The 17,742-nt window shown below is 43.2% G+C and overlaps 1 protein-coding gene across 4 annotated transcripts in view; it reads right to left on the bottom strand.

Annotated features, from left to right (window-relative positions):
- EIF2AK4 (eukaryotic translation initiation factor 2 alpha kinase 4) overlaps window positions 1–17,742 on the bottom strand; it is a 106,668-nt gene that overhangs the window by 51,435 nt on the left and 37,491 nt on the right. For all 4 annotated transcript variants that reach the window (XR_013967088.1, XR_013967089.1, XR_013967090.1 and 1 more), the window contains exons 8-13: window positions 14,927–15,084; window positions 12,551–13,086; window positions 6,972–7,078; window positions 6,239–6,396; window positions 2,890–3,353; window positions 2,321–2,384 (exon numbers count right to left, since the gene is read on the bottom strand). Coding sequence is in view for 1 of the 4 variants with exons in the window: in XM_080807988.1 (XP_080664114.1) it covers window positions 2,321–2,384; window positions 2,890–3,353; window positions 6,239–6,396; window positions 6,972–7,078; window positions 12,551–13,086; window positions 14,927–15,084 (1,487 nt within the window). In the remaining 3 variants the exon portion in view is untranslated. The remainder of the gene's footprint in view (window positions 1–2,320; window positions 2,385–2,889; window positions 3,354–6,238; window positions 6,397–6,971; window positions 7,079–12,550; window positions 13,087–14,926; window positions 15,085–17,742) is intronic.

The raw sequence follows: 17,742 nt of genomic DNA, 5'->3' as shown, positions 1-17,742 counted from the left end.
GTGATCTCTCTCTCTCTCTGTCAAATAAATAAATAAATAAAATCTTTTTAAAAAAATGGGAACATGATCATCACCCTCCTCAGGCTCTTTGTGCCCACCCTCACCCCACACACCAACATCCTATCGCCTCGGAGAGTAGGTCTGAGCAGGACGCAGCCTTTGTCCTTTAGACGCCACCAGCACTTCAAAGGCAACTGCGCTATTATCAGAATCTACTGGAGAGTTTACAGGTATGTCACTATATAGAATAATGATGGGGGAAGATATGAAGTAGGTACCTATTACGGTTGTGTGATCGACAGAAAGATTCCAAGTCAACTGCTGTATACAGGCTAGTATTTTAAAGGTTTCAGATGAAATGGAATACCTTTCTTTGATGGTAGGCTAACTTTGGGAAGAGGAGAGATCTATCTTCAGCTAAATCAACTTAAATGGGAAGATATTACTGAAAGGCACACTGCCCTCTGGTCAGTGCCACTGAGGGACCAGCACCCGGCTGCCACTCACTGTGACTGATCCTCCAGAATGCTTTTCCACTCTATTCTTCACCTATAGGTCATTTCTAACTCTTGTCCCCCACCCCCCTTTTTAAAGTTCTTTTAGGGATGCCTGGGTGGCTCAGTTGGTTGAGCCTCTACCTTGGGCTCAGGTCATGATCTCAGGGTTCTGGGATCAAGTCCCACATCAGGTTCCTAGCTCAACGGAGAACCTGTTTCTCCCTCTGCCTGCTGCTCCCCCGATCGTGCTTTCCGACAAATAAATAAAAACTTAAAAAAAATAAAGTTCTTTTATTCTTCTCATAAATGTATTTAAGCATTTCCCCTCAACACAACAACCTGGGGGAAAAGGACTGGCTAAGGAAAAAGCATTAGGTCTTATTTGACAGTTTATGATTTAGTTTGTGGAAGCATTTTTCAACATTTTTCCTTTAGCAAAGAAAAAAAAAAGGCACCTCTGTTCTGCAAACAGTCAAGTTCTACTCTTGAATCATTTACATACCCTGGGGATTATCTGTAGAAGACTGTTAATCTCTTGGAGGCTTCTACTCATCAATTAGAATGCCCGTGGGATGTTGCCCTTAAGGAGCAAAACAAGGATTGTAAATTTGGTGCTCCCGTAATAATTAAATGCATAGCTAATGCTCACATAAAAGCAGAAGGTTATAATTTATATATTTTTTAAAGATTTATTTATTTATTTGAAAGAGAGCGAGCACACGGAGTATGAGCAGGGGAGGGGCAGAGGGAGAAGCAGACTCCCTGCTGAGCAGGGAGCCAGATGTAGGGTTTGATCCTGGCACTGCAGGATCATGACCTGAGCCCAAGGCAGACACTTAACCGACGGAGTCAAACAGATGCCCCTATAATTTATAAATTTAAACCAAGATGACTTTAAGGTTCTTTTAATTAAAAAAGCATTTCTAAAAAATGCCAGAGAATGCATTCAAACCTCCTTCAAATCAATTTAACTGCTTATCAGGGCCCACATGTAGACTTTTATCTACTATAAATGTACCCTTATAATGGCTTACAATTCTATTTTTATTCCTAGAAATGAAGTCGTGGCACTCTAACCCCTCTCATGGAAGTTTCCTCCACACTAACAACGGCCAGTCCTAGTTGTCAGTGCCACGCAGCGGCGTTCGGGGGCTCTGCTAGTTTGGGCAGAGGAGGATGCAGGGCTGAGTGGGGTCCAAGGCCTCAAATGGTGTTTTTCAAACTTTTCAGACCGTGACCCACATGAAGAAATATATTTTATATCATACCCAATTCACATACTCATGTGAGACATGGTGTACACACAGGTTACTTTTCCTAGTGTGATGCATGGTCTCCACTCTTCCCTACAGCACTAAAAATTAAATAAAGCTGGCTGCGGGCCTGAAAACGGCTTTCATTGCCTGTTCAGGATCATGACTCTGTGCTAAAACACCGTGCTAAACAGTAACCCGGATTAATTGGTCATAGAGACCAACATAACTCTATTAGGCTGTTTAATTACTTAAATCGATCCCTATCTCCAACCACATCAAGTTTCCCCAAATCTTCTAGGAAATGGCGTTCATTCAAAAAAGCAAGACAAAACAAAACCCAGCATGTCAATTTACTCCTCCCCTCTAAAAACAGGTATGTCTGGTTATGTGGACAATATAAGGCCCATGAATAATAAATTAAACTATCGTGTTTTAAAATTGATAGTTTCTATATCTGCCTATCAGAGTGAGGCTTTACTGTTCCACCCAGCGTTTTTAACATCAAGCACTAGTTTTCTTACATGCCCACCCCTGATAAAATGGTGTAATTTCTATTTATATATTTACCTGATTCTGACTCTTACTGTTCTCATCTTCAAAGATGATATCACTGTCAGAATCTGAAGCAGGTCTTAAAAAGAGAAACAGAGAAATACTAAAGAAATCAAATTCTGTTAGAATTCCACAGCTAAAAGTCACGATTGACTGTATCTCACTGGACAGAATGAAATCAAACCAGGAAAGACAAGACGGATCAGGGTGTCTTCTGAGACGCACAAACTTTTAGGATCACAATTCCTGACTTGTCAGAACTGCAGGTGGCCCTTTATCAAGCTTCGGGGTTAGTTTTTAAATATCCCGGAGTTGGAAGCCCCTATCCAAAAGAATGCTCTTTTAAAAACTTGCTGCCAATGGTACTAAGAAGATGAAGTACTGAAAGGAATTTCTGTTTGTCCTTTCTTTGGGGCTTGGGTTTTAGAGCACTTCTGAAGACGCCAACAGGGAATAAAACCTTTGGATTAAATCTGGTTCCCCTCTAAACACACAATTCTACACTTCAACATGGTAACGGCCTGGGTTTCTAACTGAATCCCCTCTCCCGGGGCGTGGCCTGGCGCCCCCATGGGTGCTCTTACAGGAAGGGTTGCCGGAAGACGCCCTCGTGCTCGTCCTCGTCATCCTCCTCATCGTCATCGTCCTCCTCGTCACTGCTGGAGCCCGGGCTGGCGGCAGGGAAGCGGGCGCTGGCTGAGCGCTCGCCCGATGTGCTCCACTCCACTGAGCTGAGGATGGGCGGGGGCGCGGCCGCCTCCACGCTGCCCAGGCCATCAGGGCCACCGCTGCATGCTGGCTGCTGGGACGGAGCTGGCCCATCCTGTGCTTGGGGCTGTGAGTCTGAGTCCGAGTCCAGGGGCAGCATCCCTGAGCCCACTGGCCGCTCGTATCTCTCGATCCAGGCATTGTAGTAGCGCACGATGTTCTCATGATGCAGGCGTGACAGCAGTGTCACCTCGCCCTTGATCCTGCGGAAGTGCCTGCTGGCCGGGTTGATGGGGATGCGCTTCACCGCGTAGCAGCAGCCGTCCAGCTTGTTCTGCACCTGCCGTGGAGCGCGGGAGAGGAAGGAACCGGGTGCCCATCAGCCGCTGTGAGCCTCGCAGACTGGTATTTGTAGCCCATGACCCCAAGCCCTCCCTGGGGAGCCCTGAGTTTTCAGGGAGGAGCAACAGCTACTATAGTAGAGAGCCACATATTTCAACCTCTTAAGCTGAACAAAAAAGTCTTGACTGCCAAAATCCCTAGAAAACATCTCACCCCAAACAACATGTGTATTTAGCTTAATTAGAACCTGGAGAGGGCACCTGGGTGGCTCAGTAGATTAAGCATCTGCCTTTGGCTCAGGTCATGATCCCAGGACCGTGGGATCCAGCCCCACATAGGGCTCCTTGCACAGCAGGAAGCCTGCTTCTCCCTCTCCCACTCCCACTGCTTGTGTTCTTTCTCTCGCTGTGTCTCTGTCAAATAAATAAGCAAAATATTTTTTAAAAATACTGATTATTTGGGGGGCACTTGGGTGCAGTTAAGGAACTACAGTTCCTTAAGTGAGGACTTCCAGTTTCCACTCAGGTCACGATCTCAGGGTTGTGAGCTTGAGTCCTGTGTGGGGCTCCGTGCTCAGCAGGGAATCTGCTTGAGATTCTCTCTCTCCCTCTCCTTCTGCCCCTCCTACTTATGCTGTGTCTCCCTCTATGTCAAATAAATAAATCTTTGAAAATATACTAACTGGGGCACCTGGGTGGCTCAGCTGGTTAGGCGACTACCCTCGGCTCGGGTTGTGATCCTAGAGTCCCGGGATTGAGTCCTGCATCTGGCTCCCTGCTCAGCGGGGAGTCTGCTTCTCCCTCTGACCTTTCTCCTCTCATGCTCTCTCTCTCTCTCTAATAAATAAAATAAAATAAATCTTAAAAAAAAATTTATGACTGATGGTATGTTTTAAGACCAGAACATCGTGATTAAGAACACAAAAAATAAAGACAAGAGATAGTTTCAAAGTCTCCACATTCTGCATTAGAGACACTTTTTCTTGGGCAGTCACAGGATTCCACTGGGTTGACTGAAGTTAACTTTTACCAAATTTTGTTCAACAGAACATTCCGGACCCAAGGTACAGGTCAACTGAGGTGATGAAAAGCAACAACTCCCATGGGCAAAGGGAGCAACTAGTTGACTATAAAATACAAAATAAAGCATCATTCTCATAGGTTCCGATTAGAATGAGAAGGGAGTACTATAAAATTGAGTTTCAGATTACCGTTGTGTGGGAACAGTGGTAAGAAATATGCTTTTGAGTAGAACAGACAGAGGTCTGAATGCTGGTTTCCTCTCTTATTGCATGGATGTCACCTCATACAAATTATGTAACTTCTCTGAAGGTCAGTAACCTCATCGGTTAAATGAGGATAATACTTACTTCATAACAATGTCACGAAACTGAAAGACAAGGTTTGTGAGCCATCTGGCACAGAACCTGAAATATGGAATGTGCTCCAAAAAGTGATGGCCCTGTGTTCTTTTTCTGCTACATCATTAATAGAGTAGGAAGTAGTGGGAAGTTTTGACGCTGCCTTTGACCTTGAGTCTCAGAACACATCATGAAGGCCTAGAGTCACTGACTGGGATGTGTAGCTCACTATACTGCAAAGTCCCAGGGATTCACTGATTACAGTGAAAAGGTGCCTAAACCATAATGGGGCCAAGTGCTCATGCAATGCCAGACGACTGAACAGAAATGCCCTACCCTAACCCAGAAAGAGAGATGGGAGTGTGAGGGCTGTGGCCTCTCGGAGGGAAAAACCACAGAAGAATTTAGGGGCTTAAATTACTAGATGTTTTTATTATATGAGCCTTCTCATTATTTTTAAGTACTTGTAAGGAAATGGAGTTTGACACTGTCTCACATTCAAGGATGAAAACACAAGCAAGTTAAAGGACTTGATCAAAATTATGGTGTGAGTTAAAGCAATAACATACACATCAGTCACCCACTCCCCTGGACAGCACTGGGATCCCCCAATCAGGACTATCTGCCCACAGTAAGTCTCTTTAGCCATCTAACGATAATGTCTATACTTTCATGAAGAAAGTTGAAACTTTTCCATAATCCTCTAACTTCCTCTCGGCAAATTTAAGATTATCTTTCTGTCCCTGATTACCATAGAAAACCTTTTTATTTGGGGGGGTTGCTGTTAAAGGACTTCCACAATAATCCCACTAACTCTCCCTAATAACACTCTCAAATCCCAAACAGGCATATGACCTCGTGATGGTGGGCCATTTTATTCTGTGAAAGGTAACATGTCTTATATGGATTTAATAATACATGATTAGCCCAGACCTCCTGAGGTCAAAATCCTTAAAATTACACAAGAACAGCTGAAATCTCTTTCTCAAGGGGCAGGTAATCATAAGTCACCCAAAGAAACCAGAAAGCAGAAGGGAAGACCTAATGACAGCACGCCCTCATAATGCACCACTCGTTTTCTTTCTCAGTAACAGATGGAAAATAAAAGCCACTGAGACCATCTGGGGCCATTTCCCAGTGAGGTCCACCCTAGCTCTAACCTCGCAGCCCTTTTATCTACAGCACCTCTGAAAGCAAATGGGACAAAAAGGACAATTTGCTTTCTGAACCAAAGCACAGGAAGATGGTTTTCACACCGAGGGCTTGGCTCCACTTGAAGCCGCGGTGTAATCGTAGGGTTTTCACGTTAATGTGCTGCCTCGAGCAAGGGGGAGGAGATGATGTGTTCGTCACGTGTCCACTGGGACTCAAGTAAAGCCTTGAACTCTGCGAAGGCGATGAGGACTGTGGTTTCAAATGATCCTATGTATGTCTTTCCCCGTGCTCAAAAGAGAGCTCTGAGTCTGCGGAAAGGGAACTGAGAAGGGAGCTCGGAAGGGCCCGGGCACAACTCTGTAGCTCACCTTGATGACAGCTCCAAAGGCTCCTTTGCCAAGAAGCTGTAGTTCTTCAAACTCAATGAAATACCGGGAGAACTGTCTCTGGGTCTCAGTGAAGAATGCTGCGCTGGGTAGCTGCTTCCTAGGAATAACAGTCTCAACATAATCCTGTCCTCCAGAATCTGAGATAAAACAAGAGGCAACAAGGCATGAGAAAAACAGCAAGAGGTGCGGAACTCAACAACAAAGCCAGGGCTGGAAGGAGGTGACCCAGCCCGTAGTTGGAACGGGGACCTCCCACCTGGCGCGGACCCTTCAAGCCTTTTCTTTACCCGGTTCTCCTTCAAGGAAGTAGAACATACAGTAGGTGCTGAGTGAGACCTCCAGTAAGGGAATGACTGCATGGGAGAGCCAGAACCCAACCAGCTCTACTGGGGTTCCTTCATCTGTTCCGTGAGCAACAGGGAAATCTAGTTCCATGGCAGGAAGGTGACAGGACACGAAGGGAACCCAACACCGAGAGAGGCTATCCCGACGGACAATCCGAAGGACAATCCAACGGTCAAGCTGGAAACCAGGACGGCAAAAACGGTTCCGTACACACAGTACACATTCAATGAATGGATTTATGTACAGCTCGGCATAAAATAGTTAAAATAAATGATCCGGGCAGTCCGTTGCAGTCTTAAGTATCTGCGTACTTTCAAAATAATTTAGGTCAAACAGGTGTTCACGAAAAGAGCGGTAACAGACTCACCTTCAGGACTTTGTTCCAACAAAGACATTTTTGGCTGAGGATTGATAAAGCTGTGTTTCAACAGCTGCTGGGCACTCCATCTCTCCTTGTCGTCCAAGCACACACACCTCAGTGAGAGGGCAGAGAGTATCTCAGCGATGCAGAAAATAATCACTGGATTCGTTAATCCAAGGGTTTATTTTTTGATATACAGGTTTATTTTAAGGTTAAGTATACATTAGAGAACGCCTGTTGCTTACAGACCAAAATGCACTCCTAAGCTAATACATGCTGACCACTGAGGGTAAGTGGAGCATCAAAAAATACATGGTCTCTAGAAGCAGGAAGACTTCCCTTGTGGAACAGGTTTTTTTTTTTTTACAGGTTTAAGACAGCCCAAGTTATAGGGGCACCTGTGTGGCTCAGTGGGTTAAGCCTCTGCCTTCAGCTTGGCTCATGATCTCAGGGTCCTGGGATCGAGCCCCATACCGGGCTCTCTGCTTGGCAGGGAGCATGCTTCCCCCACTCTCTCTGCCTGCCTCTCTGCCTACTTGTGAGCTCTGTCAAATAAATAAATAAAACCTTAAAAAAAAAAAAAAGACAGCACAAGTTAGGAATTTGCACGCCCACTAAATAGTGTAATGATTTCCCGTCCTACATTAAGCCTCTCCAGGGATCAGTGAAAAACAAAGCTTTCCAAAAGAAAGCAAATCTGACAGCTGATGCAGGTTTGGGCCCCAATATGAGAAACTTTGGACAAAGCCTATTCATGATATGATATAACTTGGTAACAGTTAAGGACTACTTTTAAAAAGCCCCACATTTTATCATACACTTCTTTTCATTCCCATTCCTTGAACCTTGTTTGTTATTCCACTAAATCATTTTTGCCTTCTAATGAAGACAAGCCATACCTTTAACCCAGTGGTTCTCAAGGTGGGGTCCCTGACCAGGAGCATCAATACCAGTATGACCCGGAAATTTCTTACAAATTCTATTCCAAACCCATCCTAGAAAATCAGCAACTCTGGTAGTTGGGGCAGTAATCTGTGCTTTACCAAGGTGTCCAGGTGGTTTCAATCCAAGCTAAAGTCTGGGAACCACTTTTCTAACTAACCTAAACTGTTTGTCTCTTATGACAATGACCCAAGTAGCACCACTTGGTAGCACCTGACCCTAATTATCAATAGCGTTATCTGAAAGAACCAACTATCACTGTGAATTCTGTACTTATCACATATAAAGCGATGGCAGTTAACACTGCAAAGCACTCCTAATTTCATACTTTGAAATGGAAAAGACCACAGTAAAAGCATTTGTGTAAGATATGGTTCCCCCCCAAAATTTAAGATTAATTTTAATTCTACCAGTAAAACAAAAAACCTTCTCTGTGCAAATATTAAAATATTACTGATAATGATAAACCCCCATCTCTCTCCAATTCCTCTCATGTCTTGTCATTCCAGACTTTTTTCTATGCATTTAACACAATCTTATAAAAAATAACAGAACTGCTTTGTGGATATCTTTTTTTTTTTTTAATGACATCATCTTATATTATCCTCAACCTGCTTTCTTCATTTGATCATGCAAAAATTCTGTACACAATTACTCGTTGGAGGGCTGTGGTGGGGGGGAACCACCAAACCACCAAGCAATCCTCCAACGCCAGTTGGGTGTCCTACAATTCAACTCTGACACAATCTACCTGGAGATAGCATCAGACCCCCAAATTGAGGGCTCAGTCCTAAGGAGGGCTCAGTCCCTTAGGGCTGACCCTGAACCCCTTGCAGATGCCAATCACAACCTTGCTTTCAACCAACCAGCTAGAGACTGGATATTCCAACAACCCCCTCTTCCTTGGGTTCAACTGGTCTGCCAGAGCGCTTCACAGAACTCGAAGGAACATTTTATTTACCAGAGTACCAGTTTCTTGTGGAAGGATATATGGCTCAGGAAGAGCCAGAGAGAAGAAAGGAAGCGCCTCTGTGTTCACCAACCGGAAGCTCTCTAAACCTCACCCTTCTGGAGGGGTTTTATATATTATATAGGCATGACTGAAGAAATCATTGGCCACTGGTGATCGATTCAATGTCCAGCCCTTCTCCCCACCCCATAGGTCGGGAAGTGGGACTGGAAGTTCAACCGCTCTAGGAATGGGTTGGTTCTCAGTCAGTTCTCTGGGCAACTAGCCATGGTCATCAGGTGATTTCCAAAATTCACCTCATTAACATAACAAGAGACAATGGCTTTAAGAGCTGGAACAAAGTCAGTCATTAAGTTCTGTGTCTCAGTTGTGTCAACTGCAAAATGTTACTAAGAGCAGCATATACAGAAAAAATTGAGGGTTGGTGGGAGGTGCGTGGCGATGGGCTACATGTGTGAAGGGTATTAAGGAGGTACTTGGATGACCACTGGGTATTATAAGTGTGATGAATCACTAAGTTCTATACCTGAAGATAATACTACACTATATGTTAACTAACTGGAATTTAAATAAAAACTTAAAAAAAGAAAATAAAAAAAAGAAGGCATTGAGGTTTTTATTGGCCTCAAGTTTCCGAGCCAACAACAACAAAAAAAAGAGCTCTTTGCTTGAAACTGGGGTGAAGACCAAATATATAGTTCTCACTATAAATCACGGTATTACACCATGTGTCTTAGAGATCTTTCCAAGCCAGTACTTCAAGGTCTTTTTGAGCTTACCAGAATTTACTCACATTATATACACACTCTCCTACTGTTGGTCATTTAGATTATTTCCAGTTTTTCACTTGTACAAAAAAAAAAAAATGCTGCCATGAACATCCATATACACGTGCTGTTGGGTTTCTGAAGTTCACTGTCAACCGTAACTGAACTGTGACAGTAATCAAGAAAATTTTAAAGCCTACCTAGAATAAACTGCATTTTTAAGAGATTTTATAAGCCACCAGGATCTCGGTTAAAAAGAAGAAATTTTCCGAGCCAATCATTTTGGCACCACAGCAGCTCTAAGGAGCACAGGCAAATGCTACGTCCAGCTCCAAGAAGGGATGAAATGCCTGGAAACTTACCCACTGGGCGCACTGTTCTCTCTACTGAGGGCAGTGGCGACACCTACTGCTTTCTCAGGGCAGGCCCCTTTACAGGTGTGAGTGAGCTCCCTGAACCCTCACCAGCCACCTCGGGAGGTAGGCAGTGCTATTCTTATTAAATGACTCAATTAAAATTATTAAAACAATCCATTTTGGAGCACCTGGGTGGCTCCATTGGTTAAGTGTCTGCCTTTGGCTCGGGTCATGATCCTGGAGTCTCTAGATGAAATCAGCGGGGAGTCTGCTTCTCTCCCTGCCCCTCCCCGCCTCATTCTCTTTCAGATAAATAAATAAATAAAATGATCCATTTTACAAGGACAAACCTCATGGTAGAGAGCTGAAGTACTCAAGCTAGGAAGGGGCGAGGGTGGGACCTGAAACCAGCTGTCTGCCTCCAGGCTGGGCTCCTTCCTATCACAGAGACTGATGATGGAGCAAAACCTTTTTCCAGAGGATGGTCACCAAGAAGTAAAAAGGCAACTACAAATGAAATGTTGCTATGCTTATGTTGTTTGTCCATGGTTTTTTTTTCTTTTTTTATTGGGGCTGGACAGCAAAGGCAGTAAAATAATACCATATGGGCCCCTCCTTCACCAAGTCGTCCATCAAATCAGTCTAGGATGAGAGAGGAATATACAAAAAAGTCTAAAGGACAACCATGTTACACAGAGTGAGAAACAGTGCCGATCTCAAGTTCAACAGCCAGAGTGCTGAGTGATTCTCTAAGAAGAAAATGAGCTACTGAGTCTGTCACTTTGCTGTTAAATTTAAGAGATACATTGCACATCAACATCCCAGTGTTGTTTTTTAAAAATACATAATGCTACTTGCTAAATTACCCTTGACTAATAAAAAAGCCAAAGGTGACATTTTGAAGAATGAAATGAGCCTATCTTTGGTTCTGTTACCGTATTTCTATTGGTTTCCTTTTAATCAACTTCATCCTCAGGTGCATTTAAATAAAAAAATTTTTTTAAACACTTTTCTCATTTATTTGACAGAGAGAGACACAGCAGGAGAGGAAACACAAGCAAGGGGAGTGGGAGAGGAAGAAGCAGGCTTCCCGCTGAGCAGAGAGCCTGATGCGGGGCTGATCCCAGGACCCCGGGATCACCACCTAAGCCGCAGGCAGACAATTAATGACTGAGTCACTCAGGCACCCCTAAATAAATATTTTTAAAGTTCTTTTGCATTTAGGAGAAATTGAAAAAGATTTCCTTAGAAATCTTAAGACATTTATATACTCAAAGGAGAGAACACAGTATAAAGAATCAAAGTTGCCCTCTTTCCACGACTGTATGTACATCACGTCTGCTTTTGTTTTACACAGAAACTACCTTATTTAAACAGAAGTGCAATTACTTTCTGTAATAGGTCATGAGGGACAGCAAATAACACTCTGGCTCAGGTCAAGTGGCATTTGGGACGGCTGGGAATAGGAAAAACAATGTAAAGGGTAAAAGAGATGTAGGAAGTGGATAAAAGTAAATGGCTGGGAAAAAGAAAGTGCGAAACAAGACACGAGCGCTGGGAAGGGAAGAAACCAGTCCAGCTCACCTTCCGCAGGAAGGTTGGACCAGGGCAGTGCCTGGAAAAACCCACACTGGAGGATCTTACTTCTTCTTTAACAGAGAAACTGAGAGAACTGAGGTCTGGCTTGGACAGAGCTGAGAGGCAGGGCTAAGTGGGAAAGCACTGAAGGGAAGGACCTGGACAAAAACTTTAGGCCCCACGTGAACCTTTCAGTAAGGAGTCTCTCAAAGCAGTCAGACGTGGCTCCGTAATGAAATGTGCACCTGGAATTTACAGGTGTCGAAAGTCCTACGGCTGGTGCTTGGAAGTCACTGCATTCCATCAGCTGGCTGAAGGACACATGGCTAATCAAGAATGGTTTAGAAGAACAAGGGGCAGAACAGTGATTCTCCTAGAGCTGTTTTTAGATAGGAGGCCTTGTCTTTGGACAAGGACCCAGCAGGTAAGGTAGACAGAGAGGGTCTTCCATTTGGAGTACCTGGGGTATTTCTCCCTGTGGCAATCCCTGTTAACTTCCAAGATTTACCAGGCACTCCCCAGAAGCAGCCTGAAAAGCTACTACTAAGCCCGGGGGAATTTAGGAGATGTGCAAGTGAAGGGAATGAAAATGGTCAGCCGGTCAGCAAGAAGTCAGAACCTCCACGGCAGAGAAAAGGTTGGAAGAACGAAGAATAAACTTCAATCCTGTTCCTCACTTTTAAGCTTAAACACATCACTTAGATGCTGAGCACATTTAAGCACAATTACAAGTTCCGGAGTAGGGGCGCCTGGGTGGCTCAGACGGTTAAGCATCTGCCTCGGTCTTAGGTCATGATCTTGGGGTCCTGGGATCGAGCCCAGCTGCAGGCTCCACTCTGAGTACGGAATCAGTTTGTTCCTCTCCCTCTGCCCCTCCCCCTGCTCATGCACCTGCTCTCTCTCAAATAAATAAAAACTTTCTAAAAAGTTCAGGAATAAAGTGCAATTAGGGAGACTCTCAAGGATACTCACTTCTTTAGAAAATCGCGAAAGTCAGCTGGTAAGTCATGAGGGATGGTCACGGGGTACTCTCTATATTCTTGTCCTTGGCTGAGGAAGAGCAGCAGAAGACCAAGACACCAAACATCCCCTTTCTTGCCCGTTTTATAAGGTAAGGCACTGTCACTAAAACTAACTCGGCTTTGTTCAAACACGTCCTCCTTGCAAATGTCTGCTAGGCGCTTAGAAATGCTGTAGTCCGTAACCTTGACATTGCCATCTGCGTCCACCAGCACATTTGATGCACGCAGATCCTTGTGCACCACGTCATTGCTGTGCAAATACTCGAGCCCCGACAAGAGCTGAGCTGTGTACCTGCGGAGCTGATGCACGGGGATGGGGCCGGAGTGGCTCAGGTGTGTGGCGAGGGAGACCCCATTCACGTGCTCCGATAAAATGTCCACTACGATGGAGTCATCTTGCTCTTTGAGATTCATTGCAAAGTAGCGTACGACATTTGGATGGCTCAGTTTTACCAGTGAGCTGAATTCCGTCTCTGCCCCTTGAATCTGATGAGGAAAAACATCACCAAATAATACTGCATTGATCAGCATTAACTGGTATTTCATTTCAAAAGTAAAATATTTAAGGACATCTGGCTGGCTCAGTTGGAACAGGGTCCTGGGATTGAGCCCTGCATCAGGCTCCCTGCTCAGTGGGGAGCCTGCTTCTCCCTCTCCCACTCCCCCTGCTTGTATTCCCTCTCTTGCTGTCTCTCTCTGTCAAAAAAATAAATAAAATCTTTAAAAAAAAAAAAAAAGTAAAATATTTAATAGAAAATGTACTTTCAAAGGAGAAGGAATATGTTCTGAACTGTATCCCCCCTAAATTATAAGGTCAACCTAATGGTTCATAAAGATGAAAGCAATTTAATTATTTCTCTACTACTGTGATCTCAAAATCTAGCATACAAATACTATAAAATTGATGAACGGCTTTTTTTTTTTTTTTAAGATTTTACCTATTTATTTGACAGAGAAAGAAAGAGTGTGAGAGAACATAAGCAGGGGGAGCTACAGAGGAAGAGGGAGAAGAGGCTCCCTGATGCCAGGCTCCTTCCCAAGATCCTGGGATCGTGAGCTAAAACGAAGGCAGACACTTAGCCAACTCAGCCACCTGGACACCCCAAAATTGATCACTTTTCTCTGTTTTTTTAAGTAGGCTCCATGCCCGGCATGAAGCCCAATATGGGGCTTGAACCCAAGACCCTGAGATCAAGACCTGAGATTTAAGTGTCAGACGCTTAACCCACAGAGTCACCCAGGGGCCTGTGTCAACAGCTTTTAAAAGCAATTTCTCTCGCTGTAAGGCCAGCAAAAAACAAAAACAAAACAACACCAAACCAAAACAAGGAAAAAAAACAAACAATTTTTTAAAAAACCTTTCCTGATGGGGTATCTGGCTGGCTCAGTTGCCACAGCGTGAAGCTCTTGATTTCAGGGTTGCGTGGGTTTAAGCCCCATGTTGGGTGTACAGATTACTTAAAAACAATAAAAAAAGATCTTAAGAAAAGCCCTTCCTGATTATAAAGCATCAGCATCAATCTTTTTAGTAAGTACTAACATAAATGGAAAAAAACCCACAAATGACCTATACAGTCACTATCCAAAGACAATCATTATGATTTCAGTGTATTTACTTCCAGTTTTTCTATCATAAATACACATTTCTAAACACAGTACTTTCCTACTGTTTGTAACCTCTTTATGATGTCACTGTGCGATATGCAATGTTCAATGTTCTTCTTAAACTCAGAATTATAAATTAACGTTAAAACAGTCCAGTCCTGGGGCACCTGGGTGGCTCAGTGGGTTAAAGCCCCTGCCTTTGGCTCAGGTCATGATACCAGGGTCCTAGGATCGAACCCTGCATTAAGCTCTCTGCTCAGCGGGGAGCCTGCTTTCCTCTCTCTGCCTGCCTCTCCACCTACTTGTGATCTGTCAAATAAATAAATAAAAATCTTAAAAAACAAACAAACAAACAAACAAAAAACTGTCCAGTCCCCTAAAATTCAGTTCTGATGCAAAGATTCCAAAAGATTACAGAAAGCATGAGAATGAGGTATATCCAGCCCCAGCTGGGGACAGCTATTCATGTCATAAGAGAGGCAGAGAAAGGCAGTACACACAACAAAGTCTGACCATGTTTTATGAGTGTTATGAAAGGAGCAGCAAGGGGCTGAGAAAACTCTGGAAAGGGGAGGGGCCCCCCCACCATCCCTCCGGTTAAACAGATCTCCTACCATTCTGGATCATCTTTGCTAGCCAATCAAATGCACAGCTCTTTTGTCCTGTCATCTTGTCAAGTTCAAGGTGGGGGCTCTGCTCAGGGGCCACCTTGGATGCCCACCTGCTTTTTGCACTTATCGATCTTCTCCTTTTCTTGACTGGTGAGGAACGGACCCATTTTCTTCTGCCACTGAAGGACCCACTCGTGCAACAAGACAAAGCTGCCAGTGGCCGTTTCCAAAGCATTGTAAACTAACTTTCCAAGGGGCTCATCACTGCCTGCACATTTAAAGAAAATGTAATGAAATCTCACTGGTCTATTTTCTGTGGGGGTAAAGAAAGAGGGTCTGTATCTTCATGCATTCATTCAACAGTGGATACCATATGCTACCTATAAAAAATACGAGTGGATGTAATACATGCTCTTTTGTAACCAAATTTTTTAGTATTTAACAACATATTCTGAACCCTTAAGTATTCATTTTTACAAAGGGACAATAATCAACCATGAGGTTTTAGTCTCAGATCGGTGTTTTCCTCTATGAGCCATTATTCACAATCTTCCTTCCATAACTGGCTCACCCTCATGGAGCTAAATACCAACCACTGTGATGAAAGGAATTTGGAAATGGGACCACTCCATCAAGATCTTTCCATCCACGTAGATGAGTATTAAAAACAAGTTTTAATAAATAACCTGGAAATCTGAATAGATCAATGATATTCTGACTCCAAAATTTCAGTATGTTCACCAAATACAAACTGCCCAATGGTTCTGGGGGAAGGAACCAGCAATGACCGTTTCAGTTTGAAGCTAAAAAGACCGACACATTCATTCAGTGATGGGCATATGATTTCCACTTGTACCTGGGAGAGCAAAATTTCTTTAACACCAATTTTCATTAAAGACTAGGATAGAAATGACCAAAAAATTAGAAATGGAGAAAAGTATCACCCACGATATCATTCTTTTATTTCTCTTCCAGACCCCTCTACTTTTATTCTAATTTACCAACTAATAGCATATATAACAGCGTTTCTCACCCTTGATGCTAGGGACAATTTAGACTAAAATGTTTTGTTGAAAAGGGCTGTCTTGTCCACTGTAGGATATCTGGCAGCACCTCTGGTCTCTACCCACTAGGTGCCAGCAGCACCCCTACCCTGGTCTTAAACATGGAAAATATGTCCGGACATCCACAAACATCCCCCAGGGCACAAAACTGCCCCCAACTGAGAACCACTGTTATACAGTATTTGGTCTTTTTCTCTTAGTATATAAAATAATTGTCTTCCATGTTGCTACACTGTCTTCATAACAAAATAAGTTCTAAAAAAAATAATATTTTTTTCATTTAAAAACGAAACGTAACCCATATTTATAAGACAGAGTTGAAGTACAAAAGACGTTGGGGGAATGTGGCTGAACCAGCTCACTTAGACTTTTTAACTGAACAGCAGTTTTTAGCCTCATAGAAATGCTGGCAATATAAGAAATTTTAATGCAAATGATCTCTTATGCTAGTTATAAATAATTCCAGACATTCTTAGCCTAAGGGGAAAAAACCTTCATATGTGAAAATTTGTCAACCCAATTCCACCTGTGGAAGGTGGGGGGGGTCTACGCAGTACACACGTGGAGACACCTGATTTTAATGTTTATGGGATGGAATGTGATGTTATTTACAGAAAGCCTAATTAAATGTGTGCATTACACAGTACAAGGTCTTGCAATATGTGTCTCCTTAATTGGAACCCGGTGGGGGTCTCCTAATTGCTGACTGCAAAGTTTTTTGGTATTGTCATTTTGTTATCACCAACCTCCTCTTGTCACTTTTTTGTGATGCGGTAATAAAAGGGACAAAACACACTGCGATGAGACTGAAAGAAGTATGTTCCCAGGAGATTTCTGATTGAGACTCTATTATGTGCTAATGATCATTTGCACCAATGGTCTACATGCTTCACCCATCAGCTTTCTCTGCTTCTATGGCAGCTCTGAGTTGAAAAACAAATGTTAATGAGTTCATCTTTTACAAAAACATTTCGTAGAATAGGAGTACATATTTCAAAAATTCAGACCTGCTGCGAGAAAGCAAAATAAGTAATTTACTTGATGGTTTTATTAAAAAATGTTCCAACTGCCAATGTGTCCCCTAATGAGCGCACTAACTTAGGTAAATCGATCTAACACGTACCAGTGGGAATAAGAGACCGAGCAAAGGTAATAAGCAGCTGGATTAATTTGCCTTCCTGGTTTCCCCATATTATTGAAACCATTGAGTTTTAGGTTGCCAATTTGGGAGTCTGAAATGTCTCTGAGTCAAGGACAGTCTCAGGTTCAAGATTGTGAGGCTGTTCAAATGGCTGCTTTGTCTGCATACAGCACACTCTGTACACACGGTCCTGTACCGTTCGGGCTGCTTTCCATCAGCCAAGGTTAACTGTCTGGTTCATGGACTATTCAAATATTCGGTTTCCCTCTAATCTGCTGCCTGCTCCCTGGCAATGTCCGTGCCAATCTGTATCTCCTTAAAGGAGATGGGAAAAAGACACCAAAAGAAAGTAAATTCAATGTAGATAATTTGGCTGTTAGCTTTGGTAAGAATAGTCACGGGCTGAAAATTAAATTGTCCAATTCACTACATGCAAGTGATCCCTACACCAACTAGCAGATGTATCTGTGTGGCTGATAAAAGACGTACATTTACACGTACAAAAGAGGTAGATACTGAAAACCTGATTTTGACATAAACAATTCAAATCACAAATTGCTAAACCAGCTTTACTCCAAATAGCCATCAGGAGACAATATTGCTGAGTAAGACATACAGAAAACAAAGTGCTTTTCCTGGTCAGGAATGCCAAGCAGAAAAATGCTATTCAGATGAATATCAACATAAGAAAATTAGACTTGGTCATTAGAGATTACAGGCA

Source organism: Martes martes (genome assembly GCF_963455335.1).
Source record: "Martes martes genome assembly, chromosome: 7".
NCBI classification, from domain to species: domain Eukaryota; kingdom Metazoa; phylum Chordata; class Mammalia; order Carnivora; family Mustelidae; genus Martes; species Martes martes.
Note: the sequence above shows the minus strand (reverse complement) of the source record. Positions and strands in the feature narration are given on the sequence as shown.